The following is a 19952-nucleotide window of genomic DNA, read 5'->3' as shown; positions in this document are numbered from 1 at the left end:
ACCACAAAGAGAAGAAACATTAAAGGGAAATGATCGTCCAATCTGAGAAAAATGCCATACTTTAAGCTACAAGGTGAAAACAGTAAAGAAACCAGTAACTTCCCCTCAAAGACAGCACAAAGTATATAATCCACCATAGATCAAAATTCTTAGGCCAGAACTAGGCATAGCCCATGGCACTAACAGCGGATCTCGTACCACCTACCTCTTCTCAGAGGTTTCCTGGAAGCCAGTTGTTTTTGGAGGATCTAAAACCCCCAAATTTGCATTTAATGACAATGAAAAGGAAAACTGATCCATTTCAACATGAAAGCTAAACAAAATGAACATTGTTTTAAGAATAACCTGTGAGGTGGTAAATATTCTCAAGCACGTATGTACCTTAAAGAAGGTAAGGAACCAGTCTGACAAATTTTTATTATCTCCAGACCTTTATTTTTTGTTTTGATACCCAGGTGTAAAAAGATCAAATGCAAATGTTCCAAGGTTCTGGCTCCAAATGAGTAACTTCCAATCAAACTGGACCTCACTTCTTAACGAAATAAAATTAATCTGGGATGGGCGTGACATCAAAGGATCTCCAACAAAATTGAGGTTATAGTTCCACTAGATGAAAAACAAAGCTGAGAAAAAACCCCCAAAATCATATATTTGCATGTTTTAACCTATGTCTTACCACACCACCACACTGGTAATTAGTTTAAACCAATTGTTTTAAAAAATGGCATTTGTTATCAATATGCTTACCCTAATTTCTTGACATATTCTAAATATCCAATTAGGATTTCGTAATAGACTGCAGTCCTCAAGCATTTCGGACGAAAGAAATGAACACTATCGAGGTACGATATGTATACTCTCCTGTACCAAACGGGGAGAAAGAAACCAAGTCAGATCATCCCATGAGTTCTTATCGCTGTGGCTAAAAACACACCTTCTCACTTCTGTGCTTTTCACTGAACTTGTCCACACAGCATTACAGTAAAGACTAGACTGGGAACTCTGGACGGGACTGCAGCGAGCCTACGGCGCTAGGATGGTCGCAGCACCTGGCAGTGCCTGAAACATGGTGCACCAGTCAACATATACGGATCCAAGTGTATTCTGGTGGCATTCTTATTCTGGCCTTTAACTATTTTGGAAACAAATTCTAAACCATACTCTCTACTTCACTTGCGTGATTTTCATTAACACATTCTCAGCAAGGTAGTTAACACCGTTTAGAGTGAAGCCCATTTTCTGAAAAATAGTGAGTCTGTTCCCCATTCCGGGCTGCTATTCATAACCTTTTCCTTATTGCCATGGCCACCAAAAAGCACTACCAAGCAAGTGCTTTCTGATTTTGGTTTTACTTCAATACTACGCTTCAGTATCTGCCATCTCCAACCAAATCCATCACTTTCTCGCCCATTTTGCTTTTTCATCTAGCTGCAAACTCCCACACACATCCAAAGGCAGCCTCGAGAACCCTACCTCTGGTTGGGGGGAGGGCAGTCGGAGCCGTACTCCTGGACATGCATGCCGAAGAAGCACAAGTCAACTCCATCAATCTCCTCAAAGGCGAAGAGGGCTTTGGTTCGATAGGGAAAGGATTCTGCCATCTCTCCACTATCCACAAACCTGCACAATTCAGATTGGAGGGAAAAACCACAAGTCATTCAGATTAGAATCATCAACAGCAACTGTGTATGAGCAGGTGTGGTTCCATGAGAGAAAAAAGGGAAGATTACTATGTACCTAGCTTTCATGCCTGGTTTGACTTCCACAGTTTTGTCAGAAGCATGAACGACACGAACAGTGACTTCTCCTGACTCAGGGTGGTTTTGTCGCCTCAGAAAGTCATTCACACGATTCTCTAGGAAAGTGCCAAGCCTAGTAGATGGCAGCCCTAGGAATGGAGAAGGTAAAAGCTCAGTAGTAACCAAAGTACAAATTTATTAGTGTTAGTCTTAAGGTTCAATGTCAAACCTCATTTCTGCTTTTTCAATACAGGATTTTGCTAAGAAGCATGCAATATAGTCAATTCTTAAGAAAAGCACCCTCCACCCCCACCCCCGGAAGACTTCATAAATGTATCATCCTTGCTCAGGGGCCATGCTGATCTTCTCTGTCTCATTCCAGTTTTAGTATAGGTGCAGTTAAAGCAAGCATGGTAACTAACATTTTACATGTTATTTTCCCCAACTTTTTATTTTGAAAACTTTTCAATTTCAGAACAGGTAAAAAATACAACAAATATCCATATGCACTTTGCTTCGATTGCAAAGATAATTGTTTTAAAAAGTGGGTATTATGAGAAGCCTTGCAGCAATAATAAAAGCAACCTGTAAGCCAGTAAAGACTGTAACGGCACTTATGAAATGAAACCAAATGCTGTCAGTTAAATTAATTTTATGATAAAATTTTTGACTATCACTCCTCCCTTGCCTCCCCACTGAGAAGACCACACATATCTAAAAACCACCCCGACTAATGGTATGGACAAAGCTGAGGGAATCCCTCAAGGGGATGGCCAATTTGGGACAAATACCTTCACACCTGGCCCCCAATAAGAAATGCAACAAACATGGAGAAATGCAGAAACAAGAAAAACAGATTCTGCATTTTATAAATCCTGATTCTTGAAGATGTTTTTCTTACATCTAATGAATTTCATACTAAAAAGTACATTACAGTTCAATTCTAAGGACATTATAGAAAAGAATTTAGTTTCATCAAATATTTTAAATAAGGCCAAAACAAAGCAATTCATTTCATAGCTTATTCTTAACTCTGCTTCAGTTTTGCCAAGATGTTGCCTGTAAGAAAAAACTTACTTTTAGCAGAAAACTTATTTTCTTTCCTAGTTCGTGCAGTTTTCTTTAAACAGCCATCACAAATAAACCTAAAATGTAAATCAAGATGTTGCTTACAAAACTAAGGGAATGATTTAAAGAAACATATACTCCACTATCTTATGTATAAAGCTGAAATTCGAAAGATGACCTGGGAGAAATATTTCTAAATATGTAACAAAGAATAAATACAAACAATATATGAAGAGCTTCCAGAGACCATTAACAAAAAAGGGGGGAAAAATTGAAAAACAGGCAAAAGACAGTGTGAAGGGCATACAAATTGGCTTACATGTGAAAAGGTGATGAAAGATTAGATTAACACGGAATTGTGGTTTTTGGCTAATCACACTAGCCAAAGTCTATACATGCTACTGATAAGTATGTAAGCAAGCATATCCAGAAGTACCAACAGATTTAAAATGAACATTCTTTTTGTTCCTGCAATTACGTAAGGACATGTACATATGCTTAATTTCTTTTTAATTTATTTTTTAAAGATTTTATTATTTTTTAGAGACAGGGGAAGTGAGGGAGAAAGAGGGAGAGAAACATCGCTATGCAAGAGAAACACTGACTGGTTGCTCCTCACACACCCCCAACTGGGGACGTGGCCTGCAACTCAGGCATGTGCCCTGACTGGGACTCGAACTGGCAACCTTCTTGTTCACAGGCAGGGGGTCAATCCACTGAGCCATACCAGCCCAGGCCATATGCTTACTTTTTTACAAAAACAAGAGAAATCATCGCTTGCTGATCTGAAGTTGCAACAATCACTGCCAGTCTCTTAATTAATTATTCTCACCCACTGTGAGATTAAGGACAACACTAAAAATTCGTATCTAAAGAGAAGCCATGTAAACATCAACTACTACGATTTTCCTGTGATATTTTCTGGAAATGTGTTAGCTTTCTGTTTCCTGTGACCTTCAAACCAACATCAACAATCCAAGAAATGGGCAGGGAACAGTGCAGATAGAACCCCCCCAATACCAATGAGTTGCTGATGCACAGGCACCCCCCCCTCCCTTGGCACAGGGCTGGGATTCTTGGAGGGTGAGAGGTGGCCCACAGCAATAGCTGGTAAAGTGTCCCAGAGGCTACAAATCTACTTGTTGCTATCGAAGTCACCGATGAGGTGCAGCCTGGGCAAATATGTGGACATTGTTCAGAAACAGAACACGGGGCCCACGAATAGCTAGTTAACTGAGGTCTGTGTCTAGTCACTTTATGTAACTCTAACTTTCACTAGACTACAGCCATCGAACTTCTGACTACAGACATTACACGTATTGCCCAACCCCCAAAAGACGGTTAAATCAAACCCCAACCAGGGCCACCACTTACTATACTATTCACAGTGTGATGTCTCCTCAGAGGGAGAGAGACAGGTGTCCCCTTGGCACCCGCCACATCTGTAACTTTTAAAATCGGGCAAATTTAATTGTATCTAAGACCTCATTGTGAGTTTCCAGGTGCTAGCGGTTTCCTGCTGCTTCAATTGATAAACCTTTCAAGAACATTTAATTTTGATGTAAAAAAGATCACAAAATAATTTAAAGTACAAACCGATAGAATATTTGTATAGGGATGAAAACAGTGCATGCACATAAGAGAAAGACCTACATTTTTGGATTCTAGGCTATTTCCTATTTTAAATCTGGATGTTAATTCTCTTTTCCCAATCCAAAGAACAATTTTTAGAGACAGTAACTTTGAAGATATGATACAATCATTGCAAAGACAAAAACTCACTAAAACTCCTGAAGAGTCTGAGGAAAACACTGATGTCTTACCCCAATGGCCAGATCATCTCGTGATGAAGAACACAGATCTGATGCATCTTTCTCCCACACTCTGTACATTCCACAAACCTAGAAGGAAAAACCAAAAATCAAAAGACTTGAAATAATAGTTTTAAAAAGTTTAAAAGCTCTTTAGTGTTAGAGGTAGAGCAAATTCAAGAGAAGTTAAGCTCAGTGATCACTTGTGAAAATTTTAAATGAGACTGTGGGACGGCGGCGAACGTGAACCATCACCGCTTGCTTATACTCCATGGGCATCCGACAGCTCCCGGCCACCCTTGGAAAGCCCGAGATCCTGGTGTCTCAGTGCTCTGAGGGCCCTGCCACAAAGTAGGGACTGTGACCTTGTTTGAAAATGTGGAGAACGGGGATGGAACACATGGTCCTGAGCAGAACTAGCGTGGGTGCTTCACTTGGGCCTGCATAACACCAACATTAGGTCAATGTGGTGAAACGTTAAATGAACACTAACTATAACATGGACGTCCACATTTCTACCATCTATGTTGTACATTACATAGATTCAGCCCGAGGATATCAAATCATCTCGCTGGCCATGAAAACCAAGACAATGAAAGGAAGAAGAAAAATCAAAGGCTACTGACTCAGTGTACTGACTATTCAAGGGAAACTACTTACAGTTCAGGATCCAGTGTGTCATTTTTTCTCTTGGAAAACTGTTCTTTATTTATAGTACTAAGGAGAGAAGGAGGAAAAAAAATGAGAAAAAGTGATACAAAAAGAAGAGCACTCTGACCCCTGTTCTAACTCAAGGAACAAATCTCATACTGTTGAGTGGATTATTTAAATCTCCTGGGAAGATACTGAGTGACACTAAACAGGTACATTCTTGGCTCCCACAAAATGCATAATTACATAAAGGAACGCCTGTGGTTTCGGAAAGGACTTCACAGCATAGTAAATCTATTTCTCCTTACAGGAAAAGGAGAAACCAGGAAGAACTAGAAACATGAGTTCATTTTTTTTTTCTTTTTAATCTTGCCTGCTACTAGTATTATGTATTTATGCTTTTTAATAGTTTAATGATCCTAGACTGAATTAGGAAAGATGGTATATATAGAGGCAGCTAAACCAATATTTAAAAACAATACTCATTTCCAGGAAACTCAAGTCAAACCATTTTTAACTCAGAAAATTTCAATACTAAAAACACATATTTCAGTTTTAAAGGGTAAAAATTATTTAACCGATACTATTCCTTTTTAAATTTTCACATGGCCTCCCATCCATCCAGAAACCTGGCACACCACGCTCGCTCACAGCCTCACAAATACAGAAGCTGGCAGTCTTACCCTCTATCGAGAGCAAACTGCAGGGGGCCCAATTCTGACTACTGTGATTCTTCCTTACAAAAATGAGGACACTTCCATATTTAAACTGTCTTCCTACTATGTACAGCCTGGAGATGTAGTTCCACATGGCCTAAGGCCCTGCTACTGGTATACTAAGTATATGCGCAAGACCAGCGGCACCGGAGGGCCCGTTAGCAAGTCAGACTGCCAGGTCCAGTGCACTCCTAGAGAACCAGGAGGGGTTTCCACACACTTCAGCGTCAGAGATGCAGTGCCCTAAGGTTCAGAGCATGTGCTAAGATGCTCAACAGCATCAACAGTAAGGCTGCCTTCCTTTCCCGCACCAGGGAAGCCTGGCCACAGCTGACTTCTTTCATAAGGCTCCAAGGGGACCCAGTATCTACTCTCCAGATTGATACCTACTATATGTTGTACTTCAATGGTGACTGAAGTTTAAAGTGCAACTTTAAAACCCAATTGAGAGAAATAAACCAGTTTTTCTCAGAAGCCCTGTTTACTAGTAACGTAACAATTCCCTATTTTTTGGAATGTTCTGAACTGCTTCTGTTTATCATAGGTTAAACTGGAAAAAAAGAAGCTGAAGAATACTGAAAATACACCAAACAGCTCTTCCCTGTAACAGTCCCAAGCTTGAGACACAATGTCTAATAACTACATCTTAGAGATTAGAAGTATAATGAGACAGCTCAGGGTATGTTTGAACATTTTTCTTGGCATTTACCAAAAAATAAAGGCTTGTAAGATGGCAAAAGCTCAACAAAGTCTCTAAGTCATTCAAACAAATGCCTACAGCCCCAATGTTGTTCAATAACATTCATGATTATAGTGATTTCTGTATTAACCTATATGTGAAGGCTGTAGGCTTTGTTCAATTCCCCCTCAGACTTAAAAGTTAATAATGAAATTCCCTTGCACTATAACCTTTCAACTTTTAGGAGAGAAGTGGATTGTTTCCTTGTAAAAAAATCTCTCTGAAATGACTTCCAGTGCTAAGGCATCCCCTCCACCAGAGCCAAGAGCACTCTGCTGTGATGGAAATGTTCTCTGTCGGCGATGAACATGGTGGCAGCCATTAGCCAAAGATGTCAACTGAGCACTTGACGTGTGGCTTGTGCGAGTGAGAAACAGTTTTAAATTTTATTTACTTTTAATTAATTTGTATTAAGTAACCACCTATGGCTGATGGCTACCATATTGGAGAGCATAATCCAAGACCACTTAGATACCTGAGCTTAATCACCTGACAACAAACTGAGAAATAAGATGGTGTTTTCCAAAATAATGCAGCTACTTACGTTTGAGGCTGGGAAGGGTCATCCCCCAAAGAAACGCTCTCCCCTTGGATTTCATTGAAACACTTCTCACAGAAATGATACCTGTCGGCAAGAAGGCCATACTGGGGTGAACTGTTCCGTTCACACAACACAGCCCAAGCCAAGCAACGAAGCCACCAATCACAGCAGGCCAAGGAGGGGGACGGGAGCAGAGAGCAGGTCATCAACGGCGACAAGGACATTCAATGATGCAGATTTATGGGCCCCACAGTATGGGTTTTGTTTTTGTTTTTTGTTTTTTTTGCAATCAAAGCCAAGTGCAGACAACGACAAGCATGAGGGAGAAAAAAAAACACAAAACAAACGAAGAAATGAGGGATTGCAGGACAACAAAAAACACAAAGCAAGACAAGACAACACAAAGCAGAAAGCCAAGGCAAAGCACAGATTAGCATTAAATATCTCAAATGGGATCACAAGTAGCAAATGATACAGCAAATAAAACAAAAAGTTTCACTTACACAGACCTACAACCTTTCATTTTAGTAATTAATGCTAATTTATGCAAATAATCAGGAGAAGAAAGGAGGGTAAATCTACTAAGGAGAGAAGAATTGCCATCCTATTACCTAGCAATCACTCACTTCTCCCCACTTCCAAAAATATAAAATAAAATCCACTATGAATAAAGTACCATGGAACAAATCTTCCAAAAACAATTGTAGGTTGGGGAAAAGTTTTTGGATCCCAAGGAAGCAACATAAGAACAAAATGGTTTTTTCATGAAAAGTCTGCACAAACAGCAAATACTGATCGGCACCATCAGCTGACACAGTTAAAAAGGCAGAGGCAGGCACAGGTACCGATACGTGTACCAAGGTCACATACGTGTTCCTTGGTACAAAGAATACCAACACTGTAGACTGATGTTAAAAATCCAAAAATGGTATGAATGTTAAGACTGTAGCATGAGCAAAGTTACATGTTGGTTGTTGCTTTTTTGAACGTAAGATGCTTAAAAACGAGACCCACGCTTTTTCCAGGTTTTACTGAGTAAAAAACTATGGATTCTAATGACCACAAAGCACTGAGTGCACCTGACTTTTTGTAAATAAAACAAAAAGTTTCAGTGACTCTTTCCAAGCTAGAAATGCATCTGTAGAACACAAGTTCAGAAAACAAAACAAAAACAAAAACACTCCACCACCATGAGTTTGGTCTTCTTAAGTAAAAAGTATTAACTGCCTAGTCTCGCTATCACTGTCTCGGAGCCCAAAGTAAACACTCCGTTACTAAAAACAGGAGACAAACCATGGTTAAGATAGCTTAGCGAGCGCAATTTTTCTAATTATAGCCACTGTTTGGGCAGGGGAAAATAAGGCAGGAGTGCCTAATTTATTAGAATTCTACCATCCACCGTACACGAGAGTCTTTGTCAGAAGCAGTCTGGTACTGAGTTATTTTTGGAGGTGGGCCTGTTTGCTTGCTTAATGGAGGCAAAGCAAATACTCTGGAATGCACTAGTTTCATATACATCAAAAACTACTACTTAGGGATGTGTCACGCGCAAAAAGAAAACATTTCCAAGAAGAAAAATCTGGCTAACAAACTTTGGATTAAAAATTTTCTGGGTAGTTTTTGGGAAAGGAGATAGCCAGCAGCCATTTCATGGACAAGCAGAAAGACTAGTAATTAGTTTGATAATCTCTTCAGTTTTGCCCAAGACTGTGCTGCGCTAGGAAAGGGCACTGGAAAGTGCAGTGGGGCCTAGGATGTAATCCCATCTATGCCACCAACTCACAAAGTTGTTTAATCTCCTAAGGCCTTGGGTTCTTGCCTTTTGCACTTTTATAAACCAGGACCAAGGCATCTGATGCAAGGCCACTTTCTGCTAGAAAATCACGTAATTCTACAAAGGCCAATAAGTTGCAAAGACCAGAACTTGTGCTGTACAGCTGTTTTCAAGCAAGTTCTACATGAGCCATGATTGTATATGTGCTGGTCCATCTGCATGCATTCCCTAGACACGCGGACACATGGACCACAGGCCACACGGCCACGCTTACCTGTTCTGGTAACTGTAGTATGTGGCATCACGAGGGATCGTGCACAACTGCTTGCCATAGCAACAGAGTGTCTGTGGAGAAAATTCCAACTGCAAAAGAAACCATTCATTCAATAGCACACAGGCCTCAAGGACAAGCTGCAATGTTTACATTGGCAAATTAAAAAACAAGTCAGTGAAGGCTTAGTTCTCATTACTGTTAATCAAAATGGGCTGTTTCCAAGACAGTTCACGGAACTGAAACCATTTAGTTTACTAATGTATTAGTTCACCTCTGTGAGTAGACTTAACAGTCATATCCACCTGCCACCTGCCGAAGAACTCAATAGGACAAGAGGAGTTTACTGTGAATCGGTATGCATGGATAAACCAGTACACGACACCCGTAATCGTATGCACCCAAAGGGGACTAATGACCAAGTCCCCACTCCAGATGAACTTATAACCTACTGATTCAGAATTCCAATTAGTAAGTTTTCAACCCAATTTTTATCAGTGCAAAAACTTCTTACCTTTCTGCCACAACAATATCCAAGGCTTTGCATGACTGGGTCAATTTCTTGTTCAAAGACCTCAGACAGCTTGGAGCAGTATTTGTACACCCGCGATGTTTTCCGATTATATAACCAGGCATTGTTGAACATAAGCCAAATGTCATCCACATACTGCCAGGGCTCCTGATACTGTCCAGTGTCTAATTTCCTCTTGATGGTAGAAAGATCCATGGGGCTCTTTACAATATCAAAGTAATCCTAGGATATATGACACCAAACAACATTACCTAAAATATTTAAGGTAAATGGTGTATCTTCCTATTGTAACCATTAATTTCCCAGGCAATGTTGAGTCTCTGACCTGCCTGTATTTCTGAAGAGTTCACTGATATTCAACACTTCCTTAAATCATTAGCCTACAGAGATATGAAGCAGCTCAGAAGTCAGAGAGAATAAAAGAGCTACCACAGCCTTTCCATATGGCAGGCTGATGATCTACTGAAGCAGGTGCTATGCCACACAGTATATGTGCAATCCATTCAAAGCCCCTTAACATTTTAGTACTAGAAAGAACCTACAGATGAGGAAGTCCAGTCAGAGAACATCAGTGATCCATCTAAAGCCACAGAGAAATATTGGTGGCAGTGGTTTGGGGAGTAGTTCCTAACAGATTTCTGGCCCCTGATGCACTCCATTGCCTTACTAGTATCTCTTAAAGTCCTCAAATGAAACCTGCTAGCAGCCTGGTGTGTAAAGGCAACTTTAGAATGAGATGAAGCTACCTTGGGTCTGTTTTTTCTATCAGGAACAACCGCTATTCAAGTGATAGAAATAAACTATTATCACCCAAGAATCCCATTCCTAGGTATTTATCCAAGAGAAATAAAAACACACCACACAAAAATCTGCACACATGGACAGATATTCATAGCAGCACTAGTGCCAACAGCAAAACTGTGTAAACGATCCAAATATCTATCAACAAATGAATGGGTAAAGGAAGTGTGGTATAGCCGTACAAAGGAATATTGCTTGGCCGTAAAAAGAAATGAAACGCTGCCTCGTGCTACAAAATTGATGAACCCTGAAAACATTACGCTACATGAAAGAAGCCAGTCACGAAGAACCACATACTGTAAGACCTCATTTAACGAAGTAACCAGAATAGACAAATCCAGCGACAGAGAGCAGACTAATGGTTGGTTGGGGGTAATGGCAGTGGGGGTTGTGAAAGAAATGGGGGGTGACTGCTTATTTATGGAGATGGGGTTTCTTTTGTGGGCTGATAAAAATGATCCCAAACTGACTGGTGATGTATACACAATTCTATGAATACAGAAAAACCACTGAATGGTACAATTTCAATGAATGACTTGTACAACATGTTAATTACATCTGAATAAAGATGTTAACGACAAAACAAAAAAACAATACAAAATCAAAAGTACCACCACATACTTACAGGGATTCCTAGAAGCTGAGGGTCCACAGGCTGGCGAAAGGGAAGGGATTCTGGATCCTGCCGATAAAGTGCCTCCAACGTTGGCATCAGTGCCTGACGTAATTCTTCTGGTTTGAAAACTTAAAGAGTACATTTGACATTAATTATCAATTTAGCAAATGAAGAAAAAAGGTTCAAGTCAAAACTATGAAAACATCTAAGAATAACAAAATACAAAACTGCCTACACTGTCCCCATGGAAATATCACTAAGGGTGCACTTCCTGTTTCTAATTCCTGGTTTGCTTCGGGTAGCACCTTTAAAACACGATGTCTAGTCATCTTTAAACACCTTTTATGGCTCAGCTAATTTTGCAGTCAGCAATTTAGTTAAGATGGTCTTGACCAAGTAGAAAAAGAATCTCAAGCCTCCCAAAAATTACTGAAGAGACTGATTATCAAAATAATATTCTAAACAACACTGGTGATTGGAGGGGGAGGCTGTCAAACAGGAATATAAAGAACTCATTCAGTTGTGATATCAGTATTTAACAAGCCAGAAACTGGACCTGGCATTGTCTTACCACCAAAGGTATCAGAAACACTGAAGAATCCCTCACTGTGTTTTAGAGCTTAGGAAAAGACATAGTTACAATTTTCATGGCAGATGTTAAGTCTGTAGTCTAAGGAAGCAGAACTAAATCGTTACTGCCAGAACCATGGACTCAGCTGACCAAATTATGTCCAAATGTGTTTTCAGCATGTCTCCCAATAGTCAGGTAAGATTTGCAGGCGTGTCCGAAATGGAATCAATTTAGGCTATTATTCAAGAGGACAGTCATTAAGGGTCTAGTTTTGAGGTTTAAAAACACACTTGAGCAAAGGCCTTGTTATTTCTACTATTTATAAATTAATTTTATCTTCAGGAAAGTATGTATTTTTAGCAATTCAGGTATTTTCCATCTCATTGTAGGGGTTTGCCATGAAAAAAAAAAAATCAGACAAACAGACAGGAGAGGCTGTCTCTCATACTCAAACGGGATCTGAACAAACTTGTGAAGTGAGCTGGGTTTTTAGGATTTTTTAAATTATTTTTTAGAGAAAGCCAAGAAGGGAGAAAGAGAAATAGAGAAAAACATCAATTTGTTGGTCCACTTATTTATGCATTTATTGGTTGCTTCTTGTATGTGCCTTGACTGGGAATCAAACCCACAACCTTGGTGTATTGGGATGACACTCTAACCAACTAAGTACCCAGCCAATGCAAGATTAGCTGTTTTTTAAAAAAGAATCCTGCTAGTAAGACTGGGTTTGTTGCAGCCTATATTAAAGTAACACGTCAACCCCTAGCTGGTGTGGCTCAGTGGATCAGGCGCCGGCCTGTGAACCAAAGGGTCGCTTATTCGATTCCCAGTGTAGGGCACATGCCTGGGTTGCAGGCCAGATCCCCAGTAGGGGGCGTGCAAGATGTAATCACACGTTGATGTTTCTCTCCCTCTCTTCCCTTCTCTAAAAATAAGTAAATAAAAACAAAAACAAAGTCAATATATACATTATTTTTAAATGAAAACAATTTTTTAATCCCAACATTTTAAAGTACATTATATTAATGAAAACACTTTTATATACATCTCCAGAAGCCAGGAGACTCTTTTGAGTTAAGTCTTCAGTGTGCCGCTGAAGGAGTCACCAGAGTTGCAGAAAGCTCTAAACTAGTTAATTTCTGTGGGGATTAATTGAGTTTAACACTGTTTTAAGCAGTGCTGCTTGCCTGACTTGATTAATCCATATTCAGCAAAAATGGTTCAAAACAAACACACCGTATTAGCCCACCTGGTTCACTTACTAGCTGAGTAAGCTGGGGCCCGTTACTTAACCTTGCTGAGCCTCGTTTTCTGGCCTGTATAGTGGGATCGATAGCCTCAGTGTTTTTGTTAAGTTATCGAATGTGAGATTGCGGGTGTATGACAATGTGCCTGGTGCACAGTAGGTTAACAATAAAGGTTATTACTGCTATTATTTTCTGTATTTCACGAATTAATGTCTCTCTTCTGAAAAAGACAATTTTGATAGGTTGTTAACCAGCCAACCCCAAAGAAATGATGGGTATGACAGACCCAGTGATTCCAGGAAGGAAATATACCTTAGACAAACAAAAACAGTATATTACTTTCTCATATTAGATGATGAAGCTATCGGGCCAAGGGCTCCAAGGTAATAAAACCACATTAAAGTCAATCTCCAAGGCTAAAGAAGCCCGATGCCTGATCCCATTTTCTCAAGCTCCTTGGCTTTTCTCCTGCCTCCAAAAACACAGAGCTTGAGAGACTTACTCTTCTTCTTTGACTGTCCTGGGGCTGGAGACGACTGGGTAACTGAGGTGCTTGGCTGGTCTTCCTCCTCTTTTATTTCAGTTTTTAATTCAGTGCCTCTCTCTTCTGTTTCTGTAGGTTCCGCTTTGCAGTCTTCCACCTTAGTCTAAAAGGCAAGGTGAGTGTTTTAGCATTCCAAAGACACGCAACAGGACGTAGTACGATCCCCTTCTTCCTTCCATCCCCATGCCTCCCCACAGATGTATCTAAAGACCCTCTTCTTAAATGGAAATCAATGACACGAGATCCAATTATCAGAATGCTTTCCTGTTAACATGTTTAATTTGATTCCTAGACTGAGTTCCTAACCAAGTAACAGTAACAGCCCTACTCTCACCTCTGGAATATCCTCTGGCTGAGAATCTGCTGGTTCTGGCTGATCCATTTCCATTTTAGCCTCCACTTTCACTTCCTGTGACGGCTGCTTCTCAGAAATGGCCTGAGAATTCACTTCTGTGCTACTAGTAGATGGAGGGTTTGATACCTGCCCCTCAATGCTTACAGCTGGCTGGGAAAGCTAGGCAGAGAAAGGAGGAAAAAGACAAAAAGTTTGACAATTATACAATAAGAATTTAAGCTACATAATAGGATGGTATAGTTAACCATCTATTTCTAGGCTGGTATAATTACATCCATTTACTGTGCTTTCACTTACTGCCTATTTCACCCCCCTTGTAGTAAGTTATGCTTTTAGAACAGGAGATGGAGGACTTAGAAGTATGAGTTGACTGGCTGCACATTAAAGAACCATCAATGGGCTCTCTGGTGACCAACATTCTGTGGCAGTGTGTGAGGGGTGGAGGTTTCAGAGGATTGCCTAGAAGAGCTCACATTTATAGAGAAATGTAAAGAAAAAAAAAAAAAAGGATGACTGGCTCTCTCATTTTGTTTTTAACTTCTCATTAGCAAGTTTCGAATGTACAGAAAAGCAGACTACGACGAACTCTCAGGCTGAGTGGCTGTCTGGAATGATCACATTTTAATGGGTTAACTGTGCATTCTCTATCTTTTTCCTAAATCTTCCAATAAGAAACCTCATAAGGAGAGGTTAGTATTTTCAGGAACTACCTTATATAGAATAAAATCAAGTTTCCTTTGAGCATGCTGCCCTTTCTTGCCCATCAGAGGCCAGTATAAACCAGTCGCTAAGGAACAGTGTTTTATAAAGTAACTGTGACTAATGAGTTTTCTCAATTGACCAGCATGACAGAATGAAAAAAGTAGTTATCAGCGATCAAGTAGAAGGTTCTGAATCTTCACACATAGAATTCTATTAGTAAGGATGCAACTCTTAGATGTGAATTTAGATGTGTGTGATATATATTAAACGAGCTTCTCGTAAGGAAGCTATAAGTTGTTCCAGGCCCGTACTTTTCTCACTGTAGATCATCATTTTCTAACCTTGGCTAGGACCACAGATACTTGTAAATCTGTGATTTTGTTGTTGGTCTTCATTTGCTCACAAATACTACAGCTCAGACCACTTGAAAAAGATTCTTTAAAACTCACGTGGACGTACTAAGTCACAAATACTACAGGACGTACTAATACACAAATAAGTGGCTTCAAGACCACTTGAAAAAGATTCTTTAAAACTCACATGGACGTACTAAGTGTACTACTGACTCACTCCCCTTGTGGTCCGCCTTACATGCCTTAAAGCCTCAGAATACAACACAAACCGTAACAGGGTCAACATCAGACCTAAACAAAATCTTTGAACTACTTCTGTGCTAGGTACTACAACAGGGAAAAGAAAGAAATAAAGAAAAAAAAAAAAAAAAAGAAAGAAATGTCCCTAATTGGTAAGGCAGCAATAAGAAATGAAACAGTACATAACAGAAAAAACACAGCACAGAAGTACTCTGAGAGCACAGTACAGCTGAAACAATTCTGCCTAAACCCAAACCTCCGCTTACTGGAGTGGCAGGCTGTGGAGGCAGCAGCGGAGCTGTCGGGGTGGGAGCAGACGCTGCTGTGCTCTGCTGAGAGAGAGGCTGCTGCTGCGGCTGGTCAGCTGAGGCAGCAGCAGGAAGTGAAGGCTGCACTTGGGGAGGAAGTTGCGTTGGTGGTGGTGTAGGTGTCTGCCTTGGAGGTGGATGTAGAGCCTGGGATTGTGGTCCAGGTGGCATGGCTGGAGGTGTAGGAACAGGGGCTGGAATTGCTGTTGCTGGTGGCTGCTGAGCCCCTATGCTTGGGGGTGTGTGGTGAGGGGTGGGGGTACGACTAGGTACGGGAGAGGGAGAATTCTGATGCAGAGCTGGTTGAGGGAGAGGAGGACAGTGAATGTGGCTCCCTTGAGACCCTGGAGGCATTATAGGTGAGTTCACCGGGCAGGAAGAACTGGACATTTGTGCCTGTTAAAATGAAAAACACAGGAAGATGGCAATTGAGAGAATTAAAGTATTTACATAGGCAGGTTATATGCATTTAAGGACACAAACTGATTAAACGGAAAATGGCAATGAATGCCTTCACTTTACAATGTGACAAAAATTCTGTTACTGGGCGGGGGGACACACACACACACACACACACACACACACACCACCCCCCCACCCCAAAATAATATAGTAAAATTAAGTAGACTTCAAAAATTGAGCAGAATGGCCTCAGGCGCTGCAAGGGCATGGAACAGGTGAGTACAGTGTTTCCTGGCCTCCCTATGCTCTCTCCAGCTAGAGTTCTTCCTTCTGCATGGCACCTGTCACTAAGGTTTCCTTTTAAAGAGTTCACTACTGATAACAAATGGTTAAAACAATTTCTTTTCTATTTTGTTAACAATCAACATAGCTCTATGCCACAGATTAATCTCTTCATTGTTCAAAATACTGCATCTACAACTGTTCCCATTAAAACCTTTAAAACAATTTACTCTCACCCACTATTTGCTGCTACCTTTTCCCGTAAAACACCTAGGTCAGCCCTGGCTGGTATAGCTCAGTGGACTGCGTGCCAGCCTGCAAACCAAAGGCTCGCTTATTCAATTCCTAGTCACGGTACATGCCTGGGTTGTGGGCCAGGTCCCCAATAGGGAGGTGCATAAAAGACAATCACACATTGCTTATTCTCCCCCTCTCCCTAAAAATAAATAAATAAAATCTTTAAAATAATAAAAACTAAAAACCTAGGTCAGAGTTTCTGAGAATCAGAAAAACAAGTTAGAAAATCCATTTGTGAAACATACTTGAGACACTGGTGCTTGACCGCCCGTTGGAGCCAAAGGCATATTCGTTACATTCATTCCCTGTGTTGAGAACGGAGTCTGGGGAAGGAACTGGCTCTGACTGGAAGGCTGCTGCATTCGAGGTCCATAGCCCATGGGCTGCACAGAAAGAAGCACAGCTTTACTACAGGTACCCCTCAGAGCAGCTGGATCACCACCTGCTCTGGCCCTGCTATGGGAGGGTGGCGCAGGGTAGGAAAGGAGACAGTGGAGTGACAGTTGACTCTCATGCAAAGATAGTGGAGGAAAGTCTCATAGCTTACTTAACCTAAATCTAGAGAAATTACAAATTCTTTGGCGCATAAATGCACCTAGAACCCTGATAGAGTAGAGAAGTGTTTCTCTGCATACTCTTTTTAAGTGCAGAGAGTGAATCAAAATTTCCCTAGACCTTTGCTCGTGTGGCTGGTATTGTAACATATCAAAGTGGAAGGCTCCATCCATAATGGATACAAACAAGTAAAACCTTAGAAGTTGTGGCTGAACAAGTTATAATATTCATGGTCCATAATGAGTTGTTACATTTCTAAAATTATCTCAAACAAACAGTCCCTTTAGTAAAAAATTATGGAGTACCAAAGGCCAAAAATTCCTTAATCTAAGAAAGTCATCTGTATTACAGATGACTGATAAGACTTCTCATTGAATATGGAAGACATTATGCCAGGTAACTCCAAGAAAGCTCAAGAATTAGAGGCACTAGCTAAATCTGAAAGACAGGCCGAGGACTGGGGCCGACCAAAGGCTGAGAACAGGATTAGGAGCAGTGAGATGCTTAGACTCTTTCTCCAGACTCATAGACCAGGTAACTGCCCCTCCATTGCAAAGACAGCTTCCTTCCTGGGAGACAAGCATTATGGAAGAGAGGCGACTGTGTCAAAGCGTGCAGGCTGCTAAACACTGAGACTCCAGGGAAAGGTGACTGGCTCCTCTTTTGAGATCTCCAGTCCTATGACTATGAAGAGTACTTGGAAGCGTATCGTTCTTACAGTGTTTATTTTATATAGATTATAATCAAGACAGTTCTTAGCTATGTTGGATCCCATAATACACGTATTTTAGAAATTAGATTATTTAATTTAAAGCTTTCATGCCATCATATAAGTTCTCAAGTTACTCCAATTTATAGATGTACCATGATTTGACCTAACAAATCCTCTAATGTGCATTCAGGATAGGGACTTTTTTCCAAATAGAGTATATAATGTAACATCTTTTACATGAATTTTCTTCCAACTATATCCATTTAGTATCTGAGTGATTATTTCTGTAGGCTAGATTCCTGAAAGCAATTTCCAGATAAAAGGTGAAAATTAAGAATTTTAGTGTTCATAGCCTATTTACTCTCATCTCTGAAACACATGCAGTCATTTAATGTCTATGTTAGGGCCAAATACAATAGAATTACAGAAGGAATCAAAGTTAAAGATTAATCACTTACAGTTAGCTGCTAAGTAAATGTGAAAATTTCTCTTTATTAAGTAGAAACAAAGAAAAAGGACTGAAAAAAAAAGGTCAGGTAGAGACCAAAAGATACCACCCAGAGAGGCCAGGCTTACTGGGTTGAGCGCGCCAGGCTGGGCTAACTGTCCATGGTGCTGAAGAGGAGAGGTTTGCCGGGGCCCAATAGGCGGCTGGGGCATGCTCATCTGGCTGAACTGATTCAACCCTGTGAAGAAGTGTGAAATATTAGTTCTGAACACCGTCATCAAATGAAAAAATAAGAGAAAGAGTTTTTTACTTCTGATTCTACATCGTTTTATCAGGACAAATAAAGAACCTGTTTTCAATTGTGAATGAATCTATTTAATTCACAGCAGCCACAAAAGGGAATTAATTAACATATACATTTCTTTTGGTCAGTTGTTTTTAAATGGATGCTTGATCATTTAATGTCTTTTGCCCCTTGACCTGCCAGCCAATCTGCTCTTTACCCTGCTGCTCTTCCTCTTCTGGGTTCCAACTCCAAAAGATTTTCAGATTTCTTAAGCAGGTAATTATGATAACCTGCTGCTGGCTTGAGGCAAGAATCAAGGGGGGAGTATAACCTTGCAGTACACCAGGGACTCTGTTAAAAAAGGCCACGGTTAAATACACAGATTTCTTCTGTAACTTACCAGGTTGTGGCGTTATCCGAGGCATCATCTGGTTTGGCACACTGCCACGGACCATAGACGGATCAGGCAGAGGGCCATCTGGAAGGGAATAAAAAATGGTTAGAAAAGTATTTTTTTCAGCCAGTTTCCTTCTCTTAAAAAGATCCACAAAATATTTTTAGCAATATTTTGAAGAATTCAGCCTGAATCACAAAACAATAGAAACCATAACTTAGGTCCTGAAGAAAAAAATGTTAGTTCTGAAATATAGGAAAAAAATCTGTATTTCAAATGGTTTCAGTACCTCCCTTTATGAAGGAACTATGGTGCTTTCAGTGTTGACAGGAAAATAATGTAAAATCTTAAATTAAAAAAAAAAAGCTATTATAACATTTAATAGGCCATTATTTGACTAGGCTAATTCTTTGGCTTGCATGCAGCAGAACACCTCCATAGCCAAGGGCCACAGATTTTGTCTGGTAGCCTAATCTGACTGTGTACCCCAATGATACGTGTTTTTATGTACACATGCCCAAGGCAAACACTTTAAATAATACACATATACCACACTACATACCATGTACCTCTTAAATACAAAAATAGAAATGAGATTAAAATATGACTATATAAGATTCTAATGTTTTCTTCGATTATTGACACATCCTCTAGTGCAGCACTTCCCAATCTTTTCCACATCATGGGCAACACTGTAAGTAATTCTTTCTGTATGCAGCACCCTCAGAAAAGACACCATGCTTGTACTGACCTAGCTCTACCTTGTCTACCCCCAACCCGAAGTGCTATGAACTCAAGCCTACCACTTTAGACAACTCTCAAATTTTGCTATCACTTTTGTTCATTTAATAAAAATGATCTCCTAAGTATGACTTACTTCAACTCAAGTCACTAACTTCATAAGGACTTACCACTAATACTGCTCCTAATAAAATAATACAAATTAAAAACCGAAGAATGTTGAACACTTAGTCATATAATCCTTTATCTGCAAATG

At 40.2% G+C, this 19952-nt stretch overlaps 1 protein-coding gene and 1 pseudogene across 1 annotated transcript in view; both read right to left on the bottom strand.

The window, feature by feature from the left end:
- Positions 1 to 19952, bottom strand: part of EP300 (E1A binding protein p300) — a 69561-nt gene that overhangs the window by 9874 nt on the left and 39735 nt on the right. Inside the window, exons 11-26 of the mRNA XM_054582430.1 lie at positions 18962 to 19039; positions 18404 to 18513; positions 16806 to 16943; positions 15538 to 15975; positions 13956 to 14135; positions 13580 to 13724; positions 11269 to 11387; positions 9825 to 10064; positions 9314 to 9402; positions 7269 to 7349; positions 5279 to 5335; positions 4631 to 4708; positions 2817 to 2884; positions 1738 to 1888; positions 1474 to 1620; positions 748 to 861 (exon numbers count right to left, since the gene is read on the bottom strand). Of these exons, the coding sequence (XP_054438405.1) occupies positions 748 to 861; positions 1474 to 1620; positions 1738 to 1888; positions 2817 to 2884; positions 4631 to 4708; positions 5279 to 5335; positions 7269 to 7349; positions 9314 to 9402; positions 9825 to 10064; positions 11269 to 11387; positions 13580 to 13724; positions 13956 to 14135; positions 15538 to 15975; positions 16806 to 16943; positions 18404 to 18513; positions 18962 to 19039 (2233 nt within the window). The remainder of the gene's footprint in view (positions 1 to 747; positions 862 to 1473; positions 1621 to 1737; positions 1889 to 2816; positions 2885 to 4630; positions 4709 to 5278; positions 5336 to 7268; positions 7350 to 9313; positions 9403 to 9824; positions 10065 to 11268; positions 11388 to 13579; positions 13725 to 13955; positions 14136 to 15537; positions 15976 to 16805; positions 16944 to 18403; positions 18514 to 18961; positions 19040 to 19952) is intronic.
- On the bottom strand, positions 2059 to 2147 carry LOC129077988 (uncharacterized; annotated as a pseudogene).

This window comes from Pteronotus mesoamericanus, unplaced genomic scaffold (genome assembly GCF_021234165.1).
Source record: "Pteronotus mesoamericanus isolate MK-2021 breed Mesoamerican mustached bat unplaced genomic scaffold, CSHL_Meso_final contig_702, whole genome shotgun sequence".
Taxonomy (NCBI): domain Eukaryota; kingdom Metazoa; phylum Chordata; class Mammalia; order Chiroptera; family Mormoopidae; genus Pteronotus; species Pteronotus mesoamericanus.
Note: the sequence above shows the minus strand (reverse complement) of the source record. Positions and strands in the feature narration are given on the sequence as shown.